General features: G+C 46.9%; 1 protein-coding gene across 1 annotated transcript in view; it reads right to left on the reverse strand.

Moving 5' to 3' along the window:
• Positions 1 to 18,537, reverse strand: part of LOC110503626 — a 62,695-nt gene that overhangs the window by 34,033 nt on the left and 10,125 nt on the right. Inside the window, exon 2 of the mRNA XM_036961128.1 lies at positions 3,625 to 3,702. Coding sequence (XP_036817023.1) covers positions 3,625 to 3,673 — 49 coding nt within the window. The 5' untranslated portion in view covers positions 3,674 to 3,702. The remainder of the gene's footprint in view (positions 1 to 3,624; positions 3,703 to 18,537) is intronic.

The following is an 18,537-nucleotide window of genomic DNA, read 5'->3' on the forward strand; positions in this document are numbered from 1 at the left end:
AGTCCATGAGGAGGAGATGCACTGCATTACTTAATACATCTGGTGACCACACCAGATACTGACTGTTACTTTTGATTTTGACCCCCCCCACATTATTCCATTTCTGTTAGTCACATGTCTGTGGAACTTGTTCAGTTTATGTCTCAGTTGTTGAATCTTGTTATGTTCATACAAATATTTACACATGTTAAGTTTGCTGAAAATAAACGCAGTTGACAGTGAGAACACATTTATTTTTTTGCTGAGTTTTATGTACAGCGGTTTATTTGTTTCAGCTGCCATTTCCCTAGTATTTGTTAAGACATTATTTTGCAGAAACGGGTCATTTCTGGTACAGTATATAACAATTAAACACAGTATTGTTAAACTACCTGCTACAAACTGGTACGCAGCAGTGCTTGTTGTAATTCCATAAAAAACAAGAATGAGCTATAATAATTGTGTAATTACAATTGACCATGTAACCAGAAAGTCAAATCAGGTAAATATCACTGTAAAATAAAGCATAACCACACTGGTCAGTGGAGGCCTTGAACAGTCTACTCTTTCCATTTATCCAGTAATGGTCCAATGAGGGCCAAGGACAGCCCTACTAACTCAATCACCAGTGCTAAAAGTCTCCTGCAGTGCCAAACAGGGGCCTGCCTTCATCTACTGACGATTATAATCTATTAGAGACCTACTCCAGCAAACAGCAACAGTCCCCTACCTGCTAAAGAGTGAGCTCAGCCTCTCCCTTGGCCTCTAGAACGCATGAGGTCAGCCTGTTGAAACTACGGGATCCAAAACCACAGCCATGTCCCTATCAAAGAGTAATTCACCACACTGCTGCTGCTACAGTCCCATACAGGCAGAGTTCTCAGACCACTGACCAGCCAGCTCCACACCCCACACTGAACCCTCTGGCCTGGATCCACCGCCCGCCCGCCGTTCAACCAAACTCAGTTACGTCAACCACACTCCAACTCAACTAACAGTTATTACAATTGATCGTTTTTCCCCCCCAGACAACACACCTCCATCTCACCTCGTTCATCTGGCAATGGCCTCTCTTAGAGCACTTTGTGAGTCTGACTTTGTACAGACTACAGAGACCACAGAGACTACAGAGACAGGAACTGTCATTGTTAGCAAGAGACATGCAGAGTGTGTGTGTGTGTGAGAGAGAGAGAGAGAGAGAGAGAGAGAGAGAGAGAGACAGAGACAGAGACAGAGACAGAGACAGAGACAGAGAGACAGAGACAGAGACAGAGACAGAGACAGAGAGAGAGAGAGAGAGAGAGAGAGACAGAGAGAGAGAGAGAGAGAGAGAAGGAGAAAGAGCATGGAGCAGAAGAGTGAGAGGACAGAGACAACCAGAGAAACAGAGGAGAAAGGAGGGTAGGGTTTAAGGGTAGCTGCAGGAGAGTTTTCACCACCATAGTCCCTACCACCATAGGGAGAGGGGTTTTTTTTTATTTATTTTTTTATTTTATTCCAGTTTTAGTACACCTCAGGGTGCAAGCCAATGATGAAGCAAGGGCAGAGAGAAGGCGAAAGCTTGGCACAGTTGCTATTTTCTGCTCTTTCTGAAACAGAAAACAAGCTCTGGACCCCGCAGAGAAAACCAAAAGGACATGCTGGCTTTTCATGTTGCGTTCACCTTATTTGGTGTTTTGGAATACTGATTATTTGGGGGAGTTTCAAGTCAGTGTGTGTGTCAAAGACGGCCTTTCAGAAAGAGAAGGTAAACAGATGACATAGTTTAGGGGAGAGATGGTCCTCTGCTCGCTGACATAACAGAACAGCCTGTGTGTGTTGAACGAGGCCTGCACCTGACAACCCATCAGAGGATGTGGTTGGAACCAAAACACACAGTTTTTAGCTGAGAGCACGCTTAACTTCGGTGCAGTTGCTAGGGGCGACAGGGGAAAAGTGCAAATTAGCTCAGTGAGAGACGTGTTAGTTGGAATTTCAAGGGTCATTAGCAGATTCCAACAGCATTGCTCTCTGTTTGGTGTTTTAGGCTGGGTTTCTGTATAGCACTTTGTGACATCTGCTGATGTAAAAATTAATTTGATTGATTGATCAGCAACAACAAACTTGTAGGGAGTCACCCTGGTCCCTGCCTCGCTGACTAACCACAAACTGGCCAAGTCACGCTGACCTAGTGTTCACAGGGCCACACAGTAGTTCTCTTGTCCTCTGGCTCAGTCTCTGTGAGATGTTGTTTGACCAAAAGTGCCGTGGGCTGCTTGGTGGGCCTCCACTGGGCTCCGCGAGTAAGACGAACAAGCACGCTGTGTTTCTTTGTGCTAATCTAGATGAAACTCACTGGGCATTCTGCAAAACAAACATTCTCACTTGAGCTAAATACACCTGAGGGACAGGCAGTCAGTGAAGGATAATGCTTTAGACGGGACAAATTAGTGAGGAGAATGTAACTGTAACCTGAAAGAAAACATCATATAAGGAGACCCCCTGAAGTGAGTGAAACTCTAGTGGACCCCTTAGTGACTAAAAGGCTTTCCTGTTTAAATAAAAAATCAAAACACAATTATTATTCTTTTTTTTTATCTATAAAAGCAGTATAATATAATGTTACTGCATTATGTGAAACAGTATTTTCTATGTTGGAATAAATAACCGTGCAATGCAGTAACAATAAATCCCAGAAATGTTATCTTGTGACCCTTCACAATGCCGGGCCAAAGCTAGGCCATTCGAAGGCCTTCCCAACTTCCCTATGTTTACAGAGGACTTTCCAATAAGAAGTGAACACCCTTAAACAATCCAAATTGTCTGTGCAGTTCCACAACATTTTCAGTCATGATTGACTCCGCTAATATAAGCACTCTCTTTGTTGGGAAAAACTGGGGTTGGGAAGGGGGACAAACTAAGGCCTAAATATAGTCGCGCTCAGTGCCCTCCCATGGTCTCTCCACTTCCCTCTCGTCAATTTGACAATTTGGACATTTTGTCATTTGTATGCTAACCGGACACCCTTATCTTGGGCGTGCTCTGTAGCCTATTTGTCGTGTATAATCATACGTGCAGAGAGAGATTTCTTCTCTTTTTACCCCTAAACATTGTTCAACGAAACATACAGCATACAGAACACGCAGTCTAATTCCACACCCTTAACAAGAGCTCCAATGTTACACCAACAATCAGCCTTGGTGGCTCTTCATGGTGCTATCTCATTAATGAGTTCTTTCCATCCCTATCATTAAAGATGCACTCTCAACCGTTTGTGTCATTTTCAGCCAATCGTTTTGAAAGTGGTGCTCACGAGCCAAAGGGGGTCCCCGTTTTTGGTCCACTATGTCATCCAATTCGTGTAATATGCTGCGAATTTCGCAAAATTCGTATGATTTCATACAAATTTTGCAATTGGTGTGATATGTTATGAATCCAATTCGTGACACATGTATTGTGCTTAAGATCCCAGAGTGCATCTTTTACCATATTGTAGCTGCAGTGTGAACCTGCTACGGTAACAATAACAAAACAAGGTAAACACATTGACCATGTGATCTTACATTGACATGGAGCATATTAAAACATCTGAGGTTGAATAGAACACTCTGACGTTAAAACTACAATAGCGTCACAGGTGTGAGAGTATCAGTGTTGACCTCTGACCTTGGTTGCTGGGCTTTCTCTGGCTGCCTCGGCCCGCCCCCTCAGGCATGGTGTGATGGTATCGCAGGAAGTGGAAACCTGCAAAGGGCAATCAACCAAAACATCACGAAAGAAATGAGCAAAATACAGTTGTCATTGCGCAACATAGGACATACTGTAGGGTAGACAACACTGCGAAGAAAGCATGGTTTTTCTATCCGTTGCCCACAAGAGAGTGTGTACCTAAGTAAATCTGACCTGGACCCCCATTTACAGTGTACTTTCATTTTGTTGGGACTGTCACGCCCTGGCCATAGAGAGCCTTTTATTCTCTATTTTGGTTCAGGGTGTGACTAGGGTGGGCATTCTATGTTCCTTTTTCTATGTTTTTGTATTTCTTTGTTTTTGGCCGGGTATGGTTCTCAATCAGGGACAGCTGTCTATCGTTGTCTCTGATTGAGAACCATACTTAGGTAGCTCTTGCCCACATGGGTTTTGTGGGTAGTTGCTTAATGTTTTTGTGTCTGCACCAGACAGAACTGTTTCGGTTGTTGTCGTCGTTTTGTTAATCAGTGTTCAGTTCCATTAATAAAAGAATGAACATGCACCGCGCTGCACCTCGGTCCTCACCTTCTTCCTCCAACAGCCGTCACAGGACTACAACAAGGTCTCTGCAATGTGCACTAGCAGAGAATGTGTTCTTTCACCATTCATCGCTTCCAGGTGGCTGTTTTCCACCAGTTGTACAGCACACACAGTGGATGTTCCATGGATACATTCTCTCTACTGGTTGGGTGACACTGCTGAGGCCTCTTAAACAAAGACACGGAACAAATACCTGAGAAAGTACCAGAGTTGCAAGAGCTTCGAATTCAGAAAGGCCTTTTCTCCGGCTACATTTCCAGTCCAGTGAAGCCCACTCTCTTTGGTTTAGACAGAGCGAAGCCAAAAGGGATCTTTATCAGCGCCGAAGTGCCTTCCGCTCCTTTCACTCAAAGAGGAAGGTGTAGAAAGGGAGAGGAGGGGGGAAGACAGCAGAACTTGGAGCTAAAGCAATTAAAAGGCTGAAACGTGAAAGTTGCTGTTTGGGAAATAGGAAGGGAGGAGGAGGGCAGACACTGCCGCGTGGAATAATTATTTTCTCTTTCTCCATACACACACAAACATAATTTATGTCATGTTTGGCTGTGAGACAAGAATGTGCTCTTCTCTGGTTCTATAGCAGTGTGTTGAGTATGTGCTGTGGAGGCAGGGGACCAGGGCTGTGGTGCCGGCGGTCTTTAGGAGCAATGTTCCACGTTTTAATGTCACGGGCACAAGTACAGTGAAATGCCATTTTTCTTGCAAGCTCTAAACCCAATAATGCAGAAAATCAATATCAATGTTGTACTAAAAATAACACAAGGTAGAACAAAAACACACAACAAATAATAAGAAGAACACGAGAAAGTAAGAAGTTATATAAAGGATCCTTTCCAGTACCATATTTACAATGTGCAGGGATACGGGATCGATATAGGTAGATATGTATAGGGGTAAGGGGACTAGGCATCAGGATATATGATAAACAGAGTAGCAGCAGCGTAAATGAAAATGGTGTGTGTGTGTGTGTGTGTGTGTGTTGGACTGTCAGTGAGTGTATAGAGTCCTGTGAGTGTGCAAAGAGACAAATACAAGGGTCAACTCAGATAGTCCATGAAGCCATTTTGTTAGCTATTTAGCAGGTTCATGGCTTGGGGATAGAAGCTGATCGGGAACCTGTTGGTGTCAGACTTGCTGTGAAGAAGCATAGAGAACAGTCTATGACTTGGGTGGCTGGAGTCTTTAACGATTTTGCCGGGCCTTCCTTTCACACCGCCTGGTATAGAGGTCCTGGATGGCAGGGAGCTCAGCCCCAGTGATGTACTGGGCTGTCCACATCACCTTCTGTAACGCCATGCGTTCGAGGGCAGCGATGCAGCGAATCAAGACACTCTCAATAGTGCAGCTGTACAACCTTTTGAGGATTTTAGAGTCTATGCCAAACCTTTTCAACCTCCTGAGGGTTGTGCATGTGGACCATTTTAAGTCCTTAGAGATTTGGACCCTTAGGAACTTGAAGCTCTCGACCCGCTCCTCTACAGCCCCGTTGATGTGGATGGGGGAGTGCTCGCCTCCCAGTGTCCTGTAGTCCACGATCAGCTCCTTGGTCGTACTGATGTTAAGGGGAAGTTTGTCCCGGAACCACACTGCCAGGTCACTGACCTCCTCCCTGTAGGCTGTCTCATCATTGCCGGTGATCAGGCCTACCACAGTCGTGTTGTCAGCAAACTTGATGATGGTGTTGGAATCGTGAACAGAAAGTAGTGGAGGGGACTAAGCACACACCCCTGTGGGGCTCCTGTGTTGAGGGTCAGCGTGGCGTAGGTGATGTTGCCTACCCTCACCACCTGGGGTCAGCCCGTCAGGAAGACCAGGATCCAGTTGTCGAGGGAGGTGCTCAGTCCCAAGGTCCTAAGCTTGGTGATGAGTGTGGAGGGGACAATGGTGTTGAATGCCGAGCTGTAGTCTATGAACAGCATTCTCACATACTGTAGGTACTCCTCTTACTGTATCTAGGTGGGTGAGGGCAGCGTGGAGTGCAATTGAGATTGCATCATCTATGGATCTGTTGGGGCGGTATGCAAATTGGGTGGGTCTAGAGTGGATGTGTGCCATAGCAAGCCTTTCAAAGCACTTCATGACTGCAGATGTGAGTGCAAGGCATTAGTCATATTGTGGCTAGAAGCCTTTGCGTTCTTGGGAACAGGAATGATGGAAGTCATCCTAAAACATGTGGGGATGACAGACTGAGACAAGGAAAGATTCAGCGCTCCGTGTTAGATGTGAGGCGTTTGTTTATGGCTGGGAGATAGGGCCCTGACTTCCTCGGCACCTGCCCCGGTCGTCAATCTCTCTTGACCCATATCTTTCACTTCTTCGCGAGACAGCTGCAGACAGCAGGGATGTCCTACATTGTAAAGACTCTCCTCAAAAAAAACTCCACAGCCGAAACATCATCGAGGAAGTATGGCGAGTGGCAGCGATTAGGGTACTCCAAGTCGAGTATCGGAGGGAAATGTTCTTGACACCGAAATTGGACATTTCTGTTCGAAAATCTTCTAACTTGCTTGTTTTGCAAAGAATTTCACAGCATGACAGAGCAAGGAAATTGCTTCATCTACTGGGAATGAAGCAATCCCTCTAATCTGTCATTGTCCTGAGCACCATTCTGTGGGTTGTGTAGGAGTTCAAATTGAAATCTTCAATATTGGGAACAAAGAACCATGTCTTTGTGTTTGTGTTGGCATGACGCAGGCCATAGAGGCCTCTCTCCATCTATCATAATGCTTCATGTCTGTGATGGAAGTCAAAAGTTACTTCATTAGCCAAGTTTAATGATCTGCTCTGGACTTTTTGCAGCCATGAGAAATGTAGAAATTGCCCTGGACCTATTCCAAGCCGTGTCCTCAAAAACATATCTCACCACAACTCCCCCATTTCACTTCCAGAGCCTGTTTCCAGTACTGTATTACCTCATTAAAAGCCACGTCTCTTCCTACGATGAAGACATCAGAGCACCGCTCGGCCCTGCCGGTCTACCCCAAACATACTTTCTTGGCTCCACCGCTTGTTTGCTGTGAAATTCCTGAATTCCAGAAACAGGATTGTGGTAAGAATGAACTTTTCTCTCCCCCCCCCCCAAAACCTCTTAAGTGTAGTTTCTAATAGTGTTTGTCTGTGGGGTGGGGGGGTACAAGTTGTTGGGTTGTTTGAGAGAGAGGGGTGGAAACGGGCCAACAGCTGGTTAACTCTGAGGTTACAGTCAGGATAAAGAGGCTCTGCTGAAGCGTAGCAGCCACCCCCAAGCCCCCTTGTACAACAGTGTACACTGTACTGTTCTCTGAGCACTCAAACATGTTCCTGGTACATGTCACTTTATCATCATGAAGGATAGGCTGTGAGAGGCCTCTTCAGGCCCTGTAATTTGGCACATTGTGGTCGGATCGCTCGTGCTGCTGCTCCAGGTGCATCCGAGAGCGCTTTCAGCTCGGCTATGCTATCTGACGCGGCCAACGGATAGAAATCAACCTTTGCGCTGACAGAACCCAAATACGGGAGAGAACAGCTGGACAGTTGCTTCAGAGTGTGTGTGTGTGTGTGTGTGTGTGTGTGTATGTGTGTGTGCATGTATGTGTGCGCGTGTGCATGCATCTGTGTGTGCTCTGTGTGTTTGTTCTGTGTGTCTGTGTGTGATTGTATCGGTGTATGCCTGTTTGCGTGAGTGAAATAAAATTGCACTAGATGTGCATTTTTCACTGACTACAGGCTTGAGTTGTATATTTTTAACTTAGTTCAGGCTCAGCCTGTACTTTTCTATAGTGATGTACAGTTTTAGCAACGGATGTGTTCCATTTTCCATAAAACAGTTATTAAAAAACAAACCATAATGTGGCTCATTAAGGCCATAATAAAATGGATTAAGGGATTATGAAGCTATATTCCTAGTTAAAACAAAAGGTTGTATGGCTGGGAAAAATCCAACAAAAATCACTTTGTGTTCTAATTCCCGACATCTACTCTGAAGTGAATCTTCTGAAGTCAGCTTAACTATCATGCTCTGCACTTCATTATTCTAACGCAAGTGCCTGTTATGCTGTTGAACTCATTGATCAAGTGCCTGTTATGCTGTTGAACTCATTGATCAAGTGTCTGTTATGCTGTTGAACTCATTGATCAAGTGTCTGTTATGCTGTTGAACTCATTGATCAAGTGCCTGTTATGCTGTTGAACTCATTGATCAAGTGCCTGTTATGCTGTTGAACTCATTGATCAAGTGTTCATCCACAGAACAATGCAGATGTCAGTCGAGCCATTACTTTACTCTGTTGATTCCTATTACCAATTGCATGATATAATAAACAATTGCCTGATTCCTATTAACAATTCCATCCGGTCGGTCCCGTCTGGCCGGCTGACTGGTCCCATCTCAAAATTATAGGCATGACGCAAGATAGGATTCCAAACAGATTTAAATAACAGTAATTGGCTATCCAGCAAGCTAGCTAGCTAATTTTACTAGCTAAGTGAGGAGAAACAACAAAACAAACATGTAACTGTTTTAAATCTCTAAAACTGATCAGCTGCTTTTACTTAAAAAATATTTCTATATTCTGAAGCGTCTGCGGTTCATCCACTGCTATTGGTTCCTCAGCTCTACCATCTGAGCTGACAGCTTATAGCTCTACTAACTTGAGATAATTGATGCCACAATCCAAACATCTCTCAAAAACATACAGAGTGACCTCATCAAACTTCCCTGCAATCTGTGTCAAGGATATGATGAGAGAGAAGCGGTCAACCTACTGAACAACTGAATGCACACACACAGACACAGAGACGCACGCACACACACGCACGTGCGCACGCACGCACACGCACACGCACACACACACACACACACACACACACACACACACACACACACACACACACACACACAGTACTCTTGAGCATACAGTATGTGTGTGGGGAGGGGGGGGCAACCTTGGGATGTTCAACAGTTAACACGGTCACAGAGGGGGTCAGGTTTGGAGGAAGGGTGGATGGGGGGGTGCTACAAAAACATAAATAAATACAGAGAGAGAGGGAGGGACGATGACCGCTGGGGACCACAACAACGGGGGCGTGCGTCAGCGACAGGGAGGCTGCTCCATTGTCCATCCAAAGGCAGGGCGGGCAGTGGCCATTGTCAGAGGACCAGCTGACCTTCATGTTCCCCCTGGGTCAGAGAGGCCCAGCAGCCCATACAGTGGGCCACAGCCCAGACTCTTCTCTCCTGCCACCTCCTTATTCTCTCAGACAACAAAGGGCTTCTTTTGTGTGAGGGAGGGAGTGGGGAGGGAGGGCTGGACAAGCCCCTGATCATAATGGAAAACGCTGGGTAGGGGGGCGGCACGCGGAACACACACTAACACACATACACAGACTCATACATTCGCCCCCAGAAATATACACACAGGCACATACAATAAACTGAAAGTGTTTGGTCAAGAGAGGTAAGGGCAATAGTTTAAAGAGGTCTGGTCCCATGCCGGTGTTTAGGCTACTGAATGTAGGGAACCCGGTATGTGGTCTGCCGTGCAGCAGTTGTTCTTTTGTTATCTCGGGCGCTCAATTAATGAGCTGAACACTCAGTCGTCTCAACCACTAAATCAACATGACCCTCAGAATTCTAGTCAGAGACAATATTCTCTGTCTAGCAGCTGACCAGTAGCGGATAATACATTGAGTTTGGTTGAGTCATGGTGGATTACAGGAGACCCGGTGGCTTTTAGGATTAAGGGTTAAAAGCTCATTGGTTTAAAGTGTATCTAAATATAAAGATGTAATATGTACCGTTTCATAGCAGACAATTTATTTATGATCTGGACTGGTCACCTGAGGTTATTTGAAGCAGATGGACACAGTTGTGCTGCTATGGCCAATGACGAACACTAAATGTGATTTGAGAAGATTTGAAATTGGGTGTGATGGACAGGCTTTCTATTTTGAGCTGGGTTGAATCAACATCTGTTGGCCTATGTAGGCCCGCTTTACAACTCTCAGAGGCTCCTCTGTCCAAAACTGAGAAGTTGCACTTCTGGTTAACTACGTCAAGCAGCCGCTCCAACAAAATAGCAGCTGTGTTCTTCAGTAATATGCTACATGTGAGCAATTACCGAGTAAACAATGTGGCGATGTCACCAGGGAAAAGTAGGTGTAACTGTGACACTACCTGGCATGGGTGGGGCAGTTGACATCGACCTTGTGACGTCAGCAATCAGAGACGAGAGACCAAAATGATCCTGTGTTCTGTTCCTTTCTGGGATGTGTCATGATTGCACACAAAGGCCATCAATCCCCTAAAGAGCTTCCATAAGGGAGGAAGTAAATCCATCAAATTGGCCCGGGAAAGCTGTAACATCCAAAGTTTCTGGACCTCTATAAATGTGTCATCGGCTGGAGTAAAGAATGGGGCCATAAAGAAAGGCAATGGGGAAGGCACTAGGATCCAAGAGGCAGTCAAACAACACGCCAGGAGGGAAATTCCATTTCTCTTTGTGCATGCACGGGACTAATTATAGATGCTGAGATGTATTGTCTCTGTCTGTCTGTCTGTCTGTCTGTCTGTCTTGTCTGTCTGTCTTGTCTGTCTTGTCTGTCACTGTATTGTACTGTAGGAGGTGACAACACAGTATTCTGTTTTAGCACTTTACCATAGACAGAAGGGTGGGGGCTTAGTGGGCACAGAGGTGCCAGGAAAGGTGGAGAGGTGTTATACATTGTGCATGGAGTCAGGGAGGGAGATGAAGAGGTATTGGGAGGGAGATGAAGAGGTATTGGGAGGGAGATGAAAATGTATAGGGAGGGAGATGAAAAGGTATAGGGAGGGAGAGATGGTATTGGGAGGGAGATGAAGAGGTATTGGGAGGGGGAGGAAGAGGTATTGGGTGGGAGATGAAGAGGTATAGGGAGGGAGATGAAGAGGTATTGGGTGGGAGATGAAGAGGTATAGGGAGGGAGAGATGGTATTGGGAGGGAGATGAAGAGGTATTGGGAGGGAGATGAAGAGGTATTGGGTGGGAGATGAAGAGGTATTGGGAGGGAGATGTAGAGGTATTGGGTGGGAAATGAAGAGGTATTGGGTGGGAAATGAAGAGGTATTGGGTGGGAGATGAAGAGGTATTGGGTGGGAGATGAAGAGGTATTGTGGGGGAGATGAAGAGGTATTGTGGGGGAGATGAAGAGGTATTGGGTGGAAGATGAAGAGGTATTGGGTGGAAGATGAAGAGGTATTGGTTGAGAGATGAAGAGCCATTGGGTGGGAGATGAAGAGGTATTGGGTGGGAGATGAAGAGGTATTGTGGGGGAGATGAAGAGGTATTGTGGGGGAGATGAAGAGGTATTGTGGGGGAGATGAAGAGGTATTGTGGGGGAGATGAAGAGGTATTGGTGGAGAGATGAAGAGCCATTGGGTGGGAGATGAAGAGCCATTGGGTTCGAGATGAAGAGCCATTGGGTGGGAGATGAAGAGCCATTGGGTGGGAGATGAAGAGGTATTGGGTGGGAGATGAAGAGGTATTGTGGGGGAGATTAAGAGGTATTGTGGGGGAGATGAAGAGGTATTGTGGGGGAGATGAAGAGGTATTGTGGGGGAGATGAAGAGGTATTGGTTGAGAGATGAAGAGCCATTGGGTGGGAGATGAAGAGCCATTGGGTGCGAGATGAAGAGCCATTGGGTGGGAGATGAAGAGCCATTGGGTGGGAGATGAAGAGGTATTGGGTGGGAGATGAAGAGGTATTGGGTGGGAGATGAAGAGGTATTGGGTGGGAGATGAAGAGGTATTGGGTGGGAGATGAAGAGGTATTGTGGGGGAGATTAAGAGGTATTGTGGGGGAGATTAAGAGGTATTGTGGGGGAGATGAAGAGGTATTGTGGGGGAGATGAAGAGGTATTGGGTGGGAGATGAAGAGCCATTGGGTGGGAGATGAAGAGCCATTGGGAGGGAGATGAAGAGGTATTGGGAGGGAGATGAAGAGGTATTGGTTGAGAGATGAAGAGGTATTGGGAGGGAGAGGAAGAGGTATTTGGAGTGAGATGAAGAGGTATTGGGAGGGAGATGAAGAGGTATTGGGAGGGAGATGAAGAGGTATTGGGAGGGAGATGAAGAGGTATTGGGAGGGAGATGAATAGGTATTTGGAGTGAGATGAAGAGGTATTGGGAGGGAGATGAAGAGGTATTGGGAGGGAGACGAAGAGGTATTGGGAGGGAGACGAAGAGGTATTTGGAGTGAGATGAAGAGGTATTGGGAGTGACATGAAGAGGTATTGGGAGGGAGATGAAGAGGTATTGGGAGGGAGATGAAGAGGTATTGGGAGGGAGATGAAGAGGCATTGGTTGAGAGATGAAGAGCCATTGGGTGGGAGATGAAGAGGTATTGGGTGGGAGATGAAGAGGTATTTGGAGTGAGATGAAGAGGTATTGGGAGGGAGATGAAGAGGTATTGGGAGGGAGATGAAGAGGTATTCGGATGGAGATGAAGAGGTATTGGGAGGGAGATGAAGAGGTATTGGGAGGGAGATGAAGAGGTATTGGGAGGGAGATGAAGAGGTATTGGGAGGGAGATGAAGAGGTATTGGGAGGGAGATGAAGAGGTATTTGGAGTGAGATGAAGAGGTATTGGGAGGGAGATGAAGAGGTATTGGGAGGGAGATGAAGAGGTATTGGGAGGGAAATGAAGAGGTATTGGGTGGGAGATGAAGAGGTATTGGGTGGGAGATGAAGAGGTATTGGGTGGGAGATGAAGAGGTATTGTGGGGGAGATTAAGAGGTATTGTGGGGGAGATTAAGAGGTATTGTGGGGGAGATGAAGAGGTATTGTGGGGGAGATGAAGAGGTATTGGGTGGGAGATGAAGAGGTATTGGGTGGGAAATGAAGAGGTATTGGGTGGGAGATGAAGAGGTATTGGGTGGGAGATGAAGAGGTATTGTGGGGGAGATGAAGAGGTATTGTGGGGGAGATGAAGAGGTATTGGGTGGAAGTTGAAGAGGTATTGGGTGGAAGATGAAGAGGTATTGGTTGAGAGATGAAGAGCCATTGGGTGGGAGATGAAGAGGTATTGGGTGGGAGATGAAGAGGTATTGTGGGGGAGATGAAGAGGTATTGTGGGGGAGATGAAGAGGTATTGTGGGGGAGATGAAGAGCCATTGGGTGGGAGATGAAGAGGTATTGGGAGGGAGATGAAGAGGTATTGGTTGAGAGATGAAGAGGTATTGGGAGGGAGAGGAAGAGGTATTGGGTGGGAGATGAAGAGGTATTGTGGGGGAGATGAAGAGGTATTGTGGGGGAGATGAAGAGGTATTGGGTGGAAGATGAAGAGGTATTGGGTGGAAGATGAAGAGGTATTGGTTGAGAGTTGAAGAGCCATTGGGTGGGAGATGAAGAGGTATTGGGTGGGAGATGAAGAGGTATTGTGGGGGAGATGAAGAGGTATTGTGGGGGAGATGAAGAGGTATTGTGGGGGAGATGAAGAGGTATTGTGGGGGAGATGAAGAGGTATTGTGGGGGAGATGAAGAGGTATTGGTTGAGAGATGAAGAGCCATTGGGTGGGAGATGAAGAGCCATTGGGTGCGAGATGAAGAGCCATTGGGTGGGAGATGAAGAGCCATTGGGTGGGAGATGAAGAGGTATTGGGAGGGAGATGAAGAGGTATTGGGAGGGAGATGAAGAGGTATTGGGAGGGAGATGAAGAGGTATTTGGAGTGAGATGAAGAGGTATTGGGAGGGAGATGAAGAGGTATTGGGAGGGAGATGAAGAGGTATTGGGAGGGAAATTAAGAGGTATTGGGTGGGAGATGAAGAGGTATTGGGTGGGAGATGAAGAGGTATTGGGTGGGAGATGAAGAGGTATTGTGGGGGAGATTAAGAGGTATTGTGGGGGAGATTAAGAGGTATTGTGGGGGAGATGAAGAGGTATTGTGGGGGAGATGAAGAGGTATTGGGTGGGAGATGAAGAGGTATTGGGTGGGACATGAAGAGGTATTGGGTGGGAAATGAAGAGGTATTGGGTGGGAGATGAAGAGGTATTGGGTGGGAGATGAAGAGGTATTGTGGGGGAGATGAAGAGGTATTGTGGGGGAGATGAAGAGGTATTGTGGGGGAGATGAAGAGCCATTGGGTGGGAGATGAAGAGGTATTGGGAGGGAGATGAAGAGGTATTGGTTGAGAGATGAAGAGGTATTGGGAGGGAGATGAAGAGGTATTGGGTGGGAGATGAAGAGGTATTGTGGGGGAGATGAAGAGGTATTGTGGGGGAGATGAAGAGGTATTGGGTGGAAGATGAAGAGGTATTGGGTGGAAGATGAAGAGGTATTGGTTGAGAGATGAAGAGCCATTGGGTGGGAGATGAAGAGGTATTGGGTGGGAGATGAAGAGGTATTGTGGGGGAGATGAAGAGGTATTGTGGGGGAGATGAAGAGGTATTGTGGGGGAGATGAAGAGGTATTGTGGGGGAGATGAAGAGGTATTGTGGGGGAGATGAAGAGGTATTGGTTGAGAGATGAAGAGCCATTGGGTGGGAGATGAAGAGCCATTGGGTGCGAGATGAAGAGCCATTGGGTGGGAGATGAAGAGCCATTGGGTGGGAGATGAAGAGGTATTGGGTGGGAGATGAAGAGGTATTGGGTGGGAGATGAAGAGGTATTGGGTGGGAGATGAAGAGGTATTGGGTGGGAGATGAAGAGGTATTGTGGGGGAGATTAAGAGGTATTGTGGGGGAGATTAAGAGGTATTGTGGGGGAGATGAAGAGGTATTGTGGGGGAGATGAAGAGGTATTGGGTGGGAGATGAAGAGCCATTGGGTGGGAGATGAAGAGCCATTGGGAGGGAGATGAAGAGGTATTGGGAGGGAGATGAAGAGGTATTGGTTGAGAGATGAAGAGGTATTGGGAGGGAGAGGAAGAGGTATTTGGAGTGAGATGAAGAGGTATTGGGAGGGAGATGAAGAGGTATTGGGAGGGAGATGAAGAGGTATTGGGAGGGAGATGAATAGGTATTTGGAGTGAGATGAAGAGGTATTGGGAGGGAGATGAAGAAGTATTGGGAGGGAGACGAAGAGGTATTGGGAGGGAGACGAAGAGGTATTTGGAGTGAGATGAAGAGGTATTGGGAGTGACATGAAGAGGTATTGGGAGGGAGATGAAGAGGTATTGGGAGGGAGATGAAGAGCCATTGGGAGGGAGATGAAGAGGCATTGGTTGAGAGATGAAGAGCCATTGGGTGGGAGATGAAGAGGTATTGGGTGGGAGATGAAGAGCCATTGGGTGGGAGATGAAGAGCCATTGGGTGGGAGATGAAGAGGTATTGGGTGGGAGATGAAGCGGTATTGGGTGGGAGATGAAGAGGTATTGGGTGGGAAATGAAGAGGTATTGGGTGGGAGATGAAGAGGTATTGGGTGGGAGATGAAGAGGTATTGGGTGGGAGATGAAGAGGTATTGTGGGGGAGATTAAGAGGTATTGTGGGGGAGATTAAGAGGTATTGTGGGGGAGATGAAGAGGTATTGTGGGGGAGATGAAGAGGTATTGGGTGGGAGATGAAGAGCCATTGGGTGGGAGATGAAGAGCCATTGGGAGGGAGATGAAGAGGTATTGGGAGGGAGATGAAGAGGTATTGGTTGAGAGATGAAGAGGTATTGGGAGGGAGAGGAAGAGGTATTTGGAGTGAGATGAAGAGGTATTGGGAGGGAGATGAAGAGGTATTGGGAGGGAGATGAAGAGGTATTGGGAGGGAGATGAATAGGTATTTGGAGTGAGATGAAGAGGTATTGGGAGGGAGATGAAGAGGTATTGGGAGGGAGACGAAGAGGTATTGGGAGGGAGACGAAGAGGTATTTGGAGTGAGATGAAGAGGTATTGGGAGTGACATGAAGAGGTATTGGGAGGGAGATGAAGAGGTATTGGGAGGGAGATGAAGAGGTATTGGGAGGGAGATGAAGAGGCATTGGTTGAGAGATGAAGAGCCATTGGGTGGGAGATGAAGAGGTATTGGGTGGGAGATGAAGAGGTATTTGGAGTGAGATGAAGAGGTATTGGGAGGGAGATGAAGAGGTATTGGGAGGGAGATGAAGAGGTATTGGGAGGGAGATGAAGAGGTATTGGGAGGGAGATGAAGAGGTATTTGGAGTGAGATGAAGAGGTATTGGGAGGGAGATGAAGAGGTATTGGGAGGGAGATGAAGAGGTATTGGGAGGGAGATGAAGAGGCATTGGTTGAGAGATGAAGAGCCATTGGGTGGGAGATGAAGAGGTATTGGGTGGGAGATGAAGAGGTATTTGGAGTGAGATGAAGAGGTATTGGGAGGGAGATGAAGAGGTATTGGGAGGGAGATGAAGAGGTATTCGGATGGAGATGAAGAGGTATTGGGAGGGAGATGAAGAGCCATTGGGTGGGAGATGAAGAGGTATTGGGTGGGAGATGAAGAGGTATTTGGAGTGAGATGAAGAGGTATTGGGAGGGAGATGAAGAGGTATTGGGAGGGAGATGAAGAGGTATTGGGAGGGAGATGAAGAGGTATTGGGAGGGAGATGAAGAGGTATTTGGAGTGAGATGAAGAGGTATTGGGAGGGAGATGAAGAGGTATTGGGAGGGAGATGAAGAGGTATTGGGAGGGAGATGAAGAGGCATTGGTTGAGAGATGAAGAGCCATTGGGTGGGAGATGAAGAGGTATTGGGTGGGAGATGAAGAGGTATTTGGAGTGAGATGAAGAGGTATTGGGAGGGAGATGAAGAGGTATTGGGAGGGAGATGAAGAGGTATTCGGATGGAGATGAAGAGGTATTGGGAGGGAGATGAAGAGGTATTGGGAGGGAGATGAAGAGGTATTGGGAGGGAGATGAAGAGGTATTGGGAGGGAGATGAAGAGGTATTGGGAGGGAGATGAAGAGGTATTTGGAGTGAGATGAAGAGGTATTGGGAGGGAGATGAAGAGGTATTGGGAGGGAGATGAAGAGGTATTGGGAGGGAAATGAAGAGGTATTGGGTGGGAGATGAAGAGGTATTGGGTGGGAGATGAAGAGGTATTGGGTGGGAGATGAAGAGGTATTGTGGGGGAGATTAAGAGGTATTGTGGGGGAGATTAAGAGGTATTGTGGGGGAGATGAAGAGCTATTGTGGGGGAGATGAAGAGGTATTGGGTGGGAGATGAAGAGGTATTGGGTGGGAAATGAAGAGGTATTGGGTGGGAAATGAAGAGGTATTGGGTGGGAGATGAAGAGGTATTGGGTGGGAGATGAAGAGGTATTGTGGGGGAGATGAAGAGGTATTGTGGGGGAGATGAAGAGGTATTGGGTGGAAGATGAAGAGGTATTGGGTGGAAGATGAAGAGGTATTGGTTGAGAGATGAAGAGCCATTGGGTGGGAGATGAAGAGGTATTGGGTGGGAGATGAAGAGGTATTGTGGGGGAGATGAAGAGGTATTGTGGGGGAGATGAAGAGGTATTGTGGGGGAGATGAAGAGCCATTGGGTGGGAGATGAAGAGGTATTGGGAGGGAGATGAAGAGGTATTGGTTGAGAGATGAAGAGGTATTGGGAGGGAGAGGAAGAGGTATTGGGTGGGAGATGAAGAGGTATTGTGGGGGAGATGAAGAGGTATTGTGGGGGAGATGAAGAGGTATTGGGTGGAAGATGAAGAGGTATTGGTTGAGAGATGAAGAGCCATTGGGTGGGAGATGAAGAGGTATTGGGTGGGAGATGAAGAGGTATTGTGGGGGAGATGAAGAGGTATTGTGGGGGAGATGAAGAGGTATTGTGGGGGAGATGAAGAGGTATTGTGGGGGAGATGAAGAGGTATTGTGGGGGAGATGAAGAGGTATTGGTTGAGAGATGAAGAGCCATTGGGTGGGAGATGAAGAGCCATTGGGTGCGAGATGAAGAGCCATTGGGTGGGAGATGAAGAGCCATTGGGTGGGAGATGAAGAGGTATTGGGTGGGAGATGAAGAGGTATTGGGTGGGAGATGAAGAGGTATTGGGTGGGAGATGAAGAGGTATTGGGTGGGAGATGAAGAGGTATTGTGGGGGAGATTAAGAGGTATTGTGGGGGAGATTAAGAGGTATTGTGGGGGAGATGAAGAGGTATTGTGGGGGAGATGAAGAGGTATTGGGTGGGAGATGAAGAGCCATTGGGTGGGAGATGAAGAGCCATTGGGAGGGAGATGAAGAGGTATTGGGAGGGAGATGAAGAGGTATTGGTTGAGAGATGAAGAGGTATTGGGAGGGAGAGGAAGAGGTATTTGGAGTGAGATGAAGAGGTATTGGGAGGGAGATGAAGAGGTATTGGGAGGGAGATGAAGAGGTATTGGGAGGGAGATGAA

The sequence above is a fragment of the Oncorhynchus mykiss genome, chromosome 24, assembly GCF_013265735.2.
Source record: "Oncorhynchus mykiss isolate Arlee chromosome 24, USDA_OmykA_1.1, whole genome shotgun sequence".
Taxonomy (NCBI): domain Eukaryota; kingdom Metazoa; phylum Chordata; class Actinopteri; order Salmoniformes; family Salmonidae; genus Oncorhynchus; species Oncorhynchus mykiss.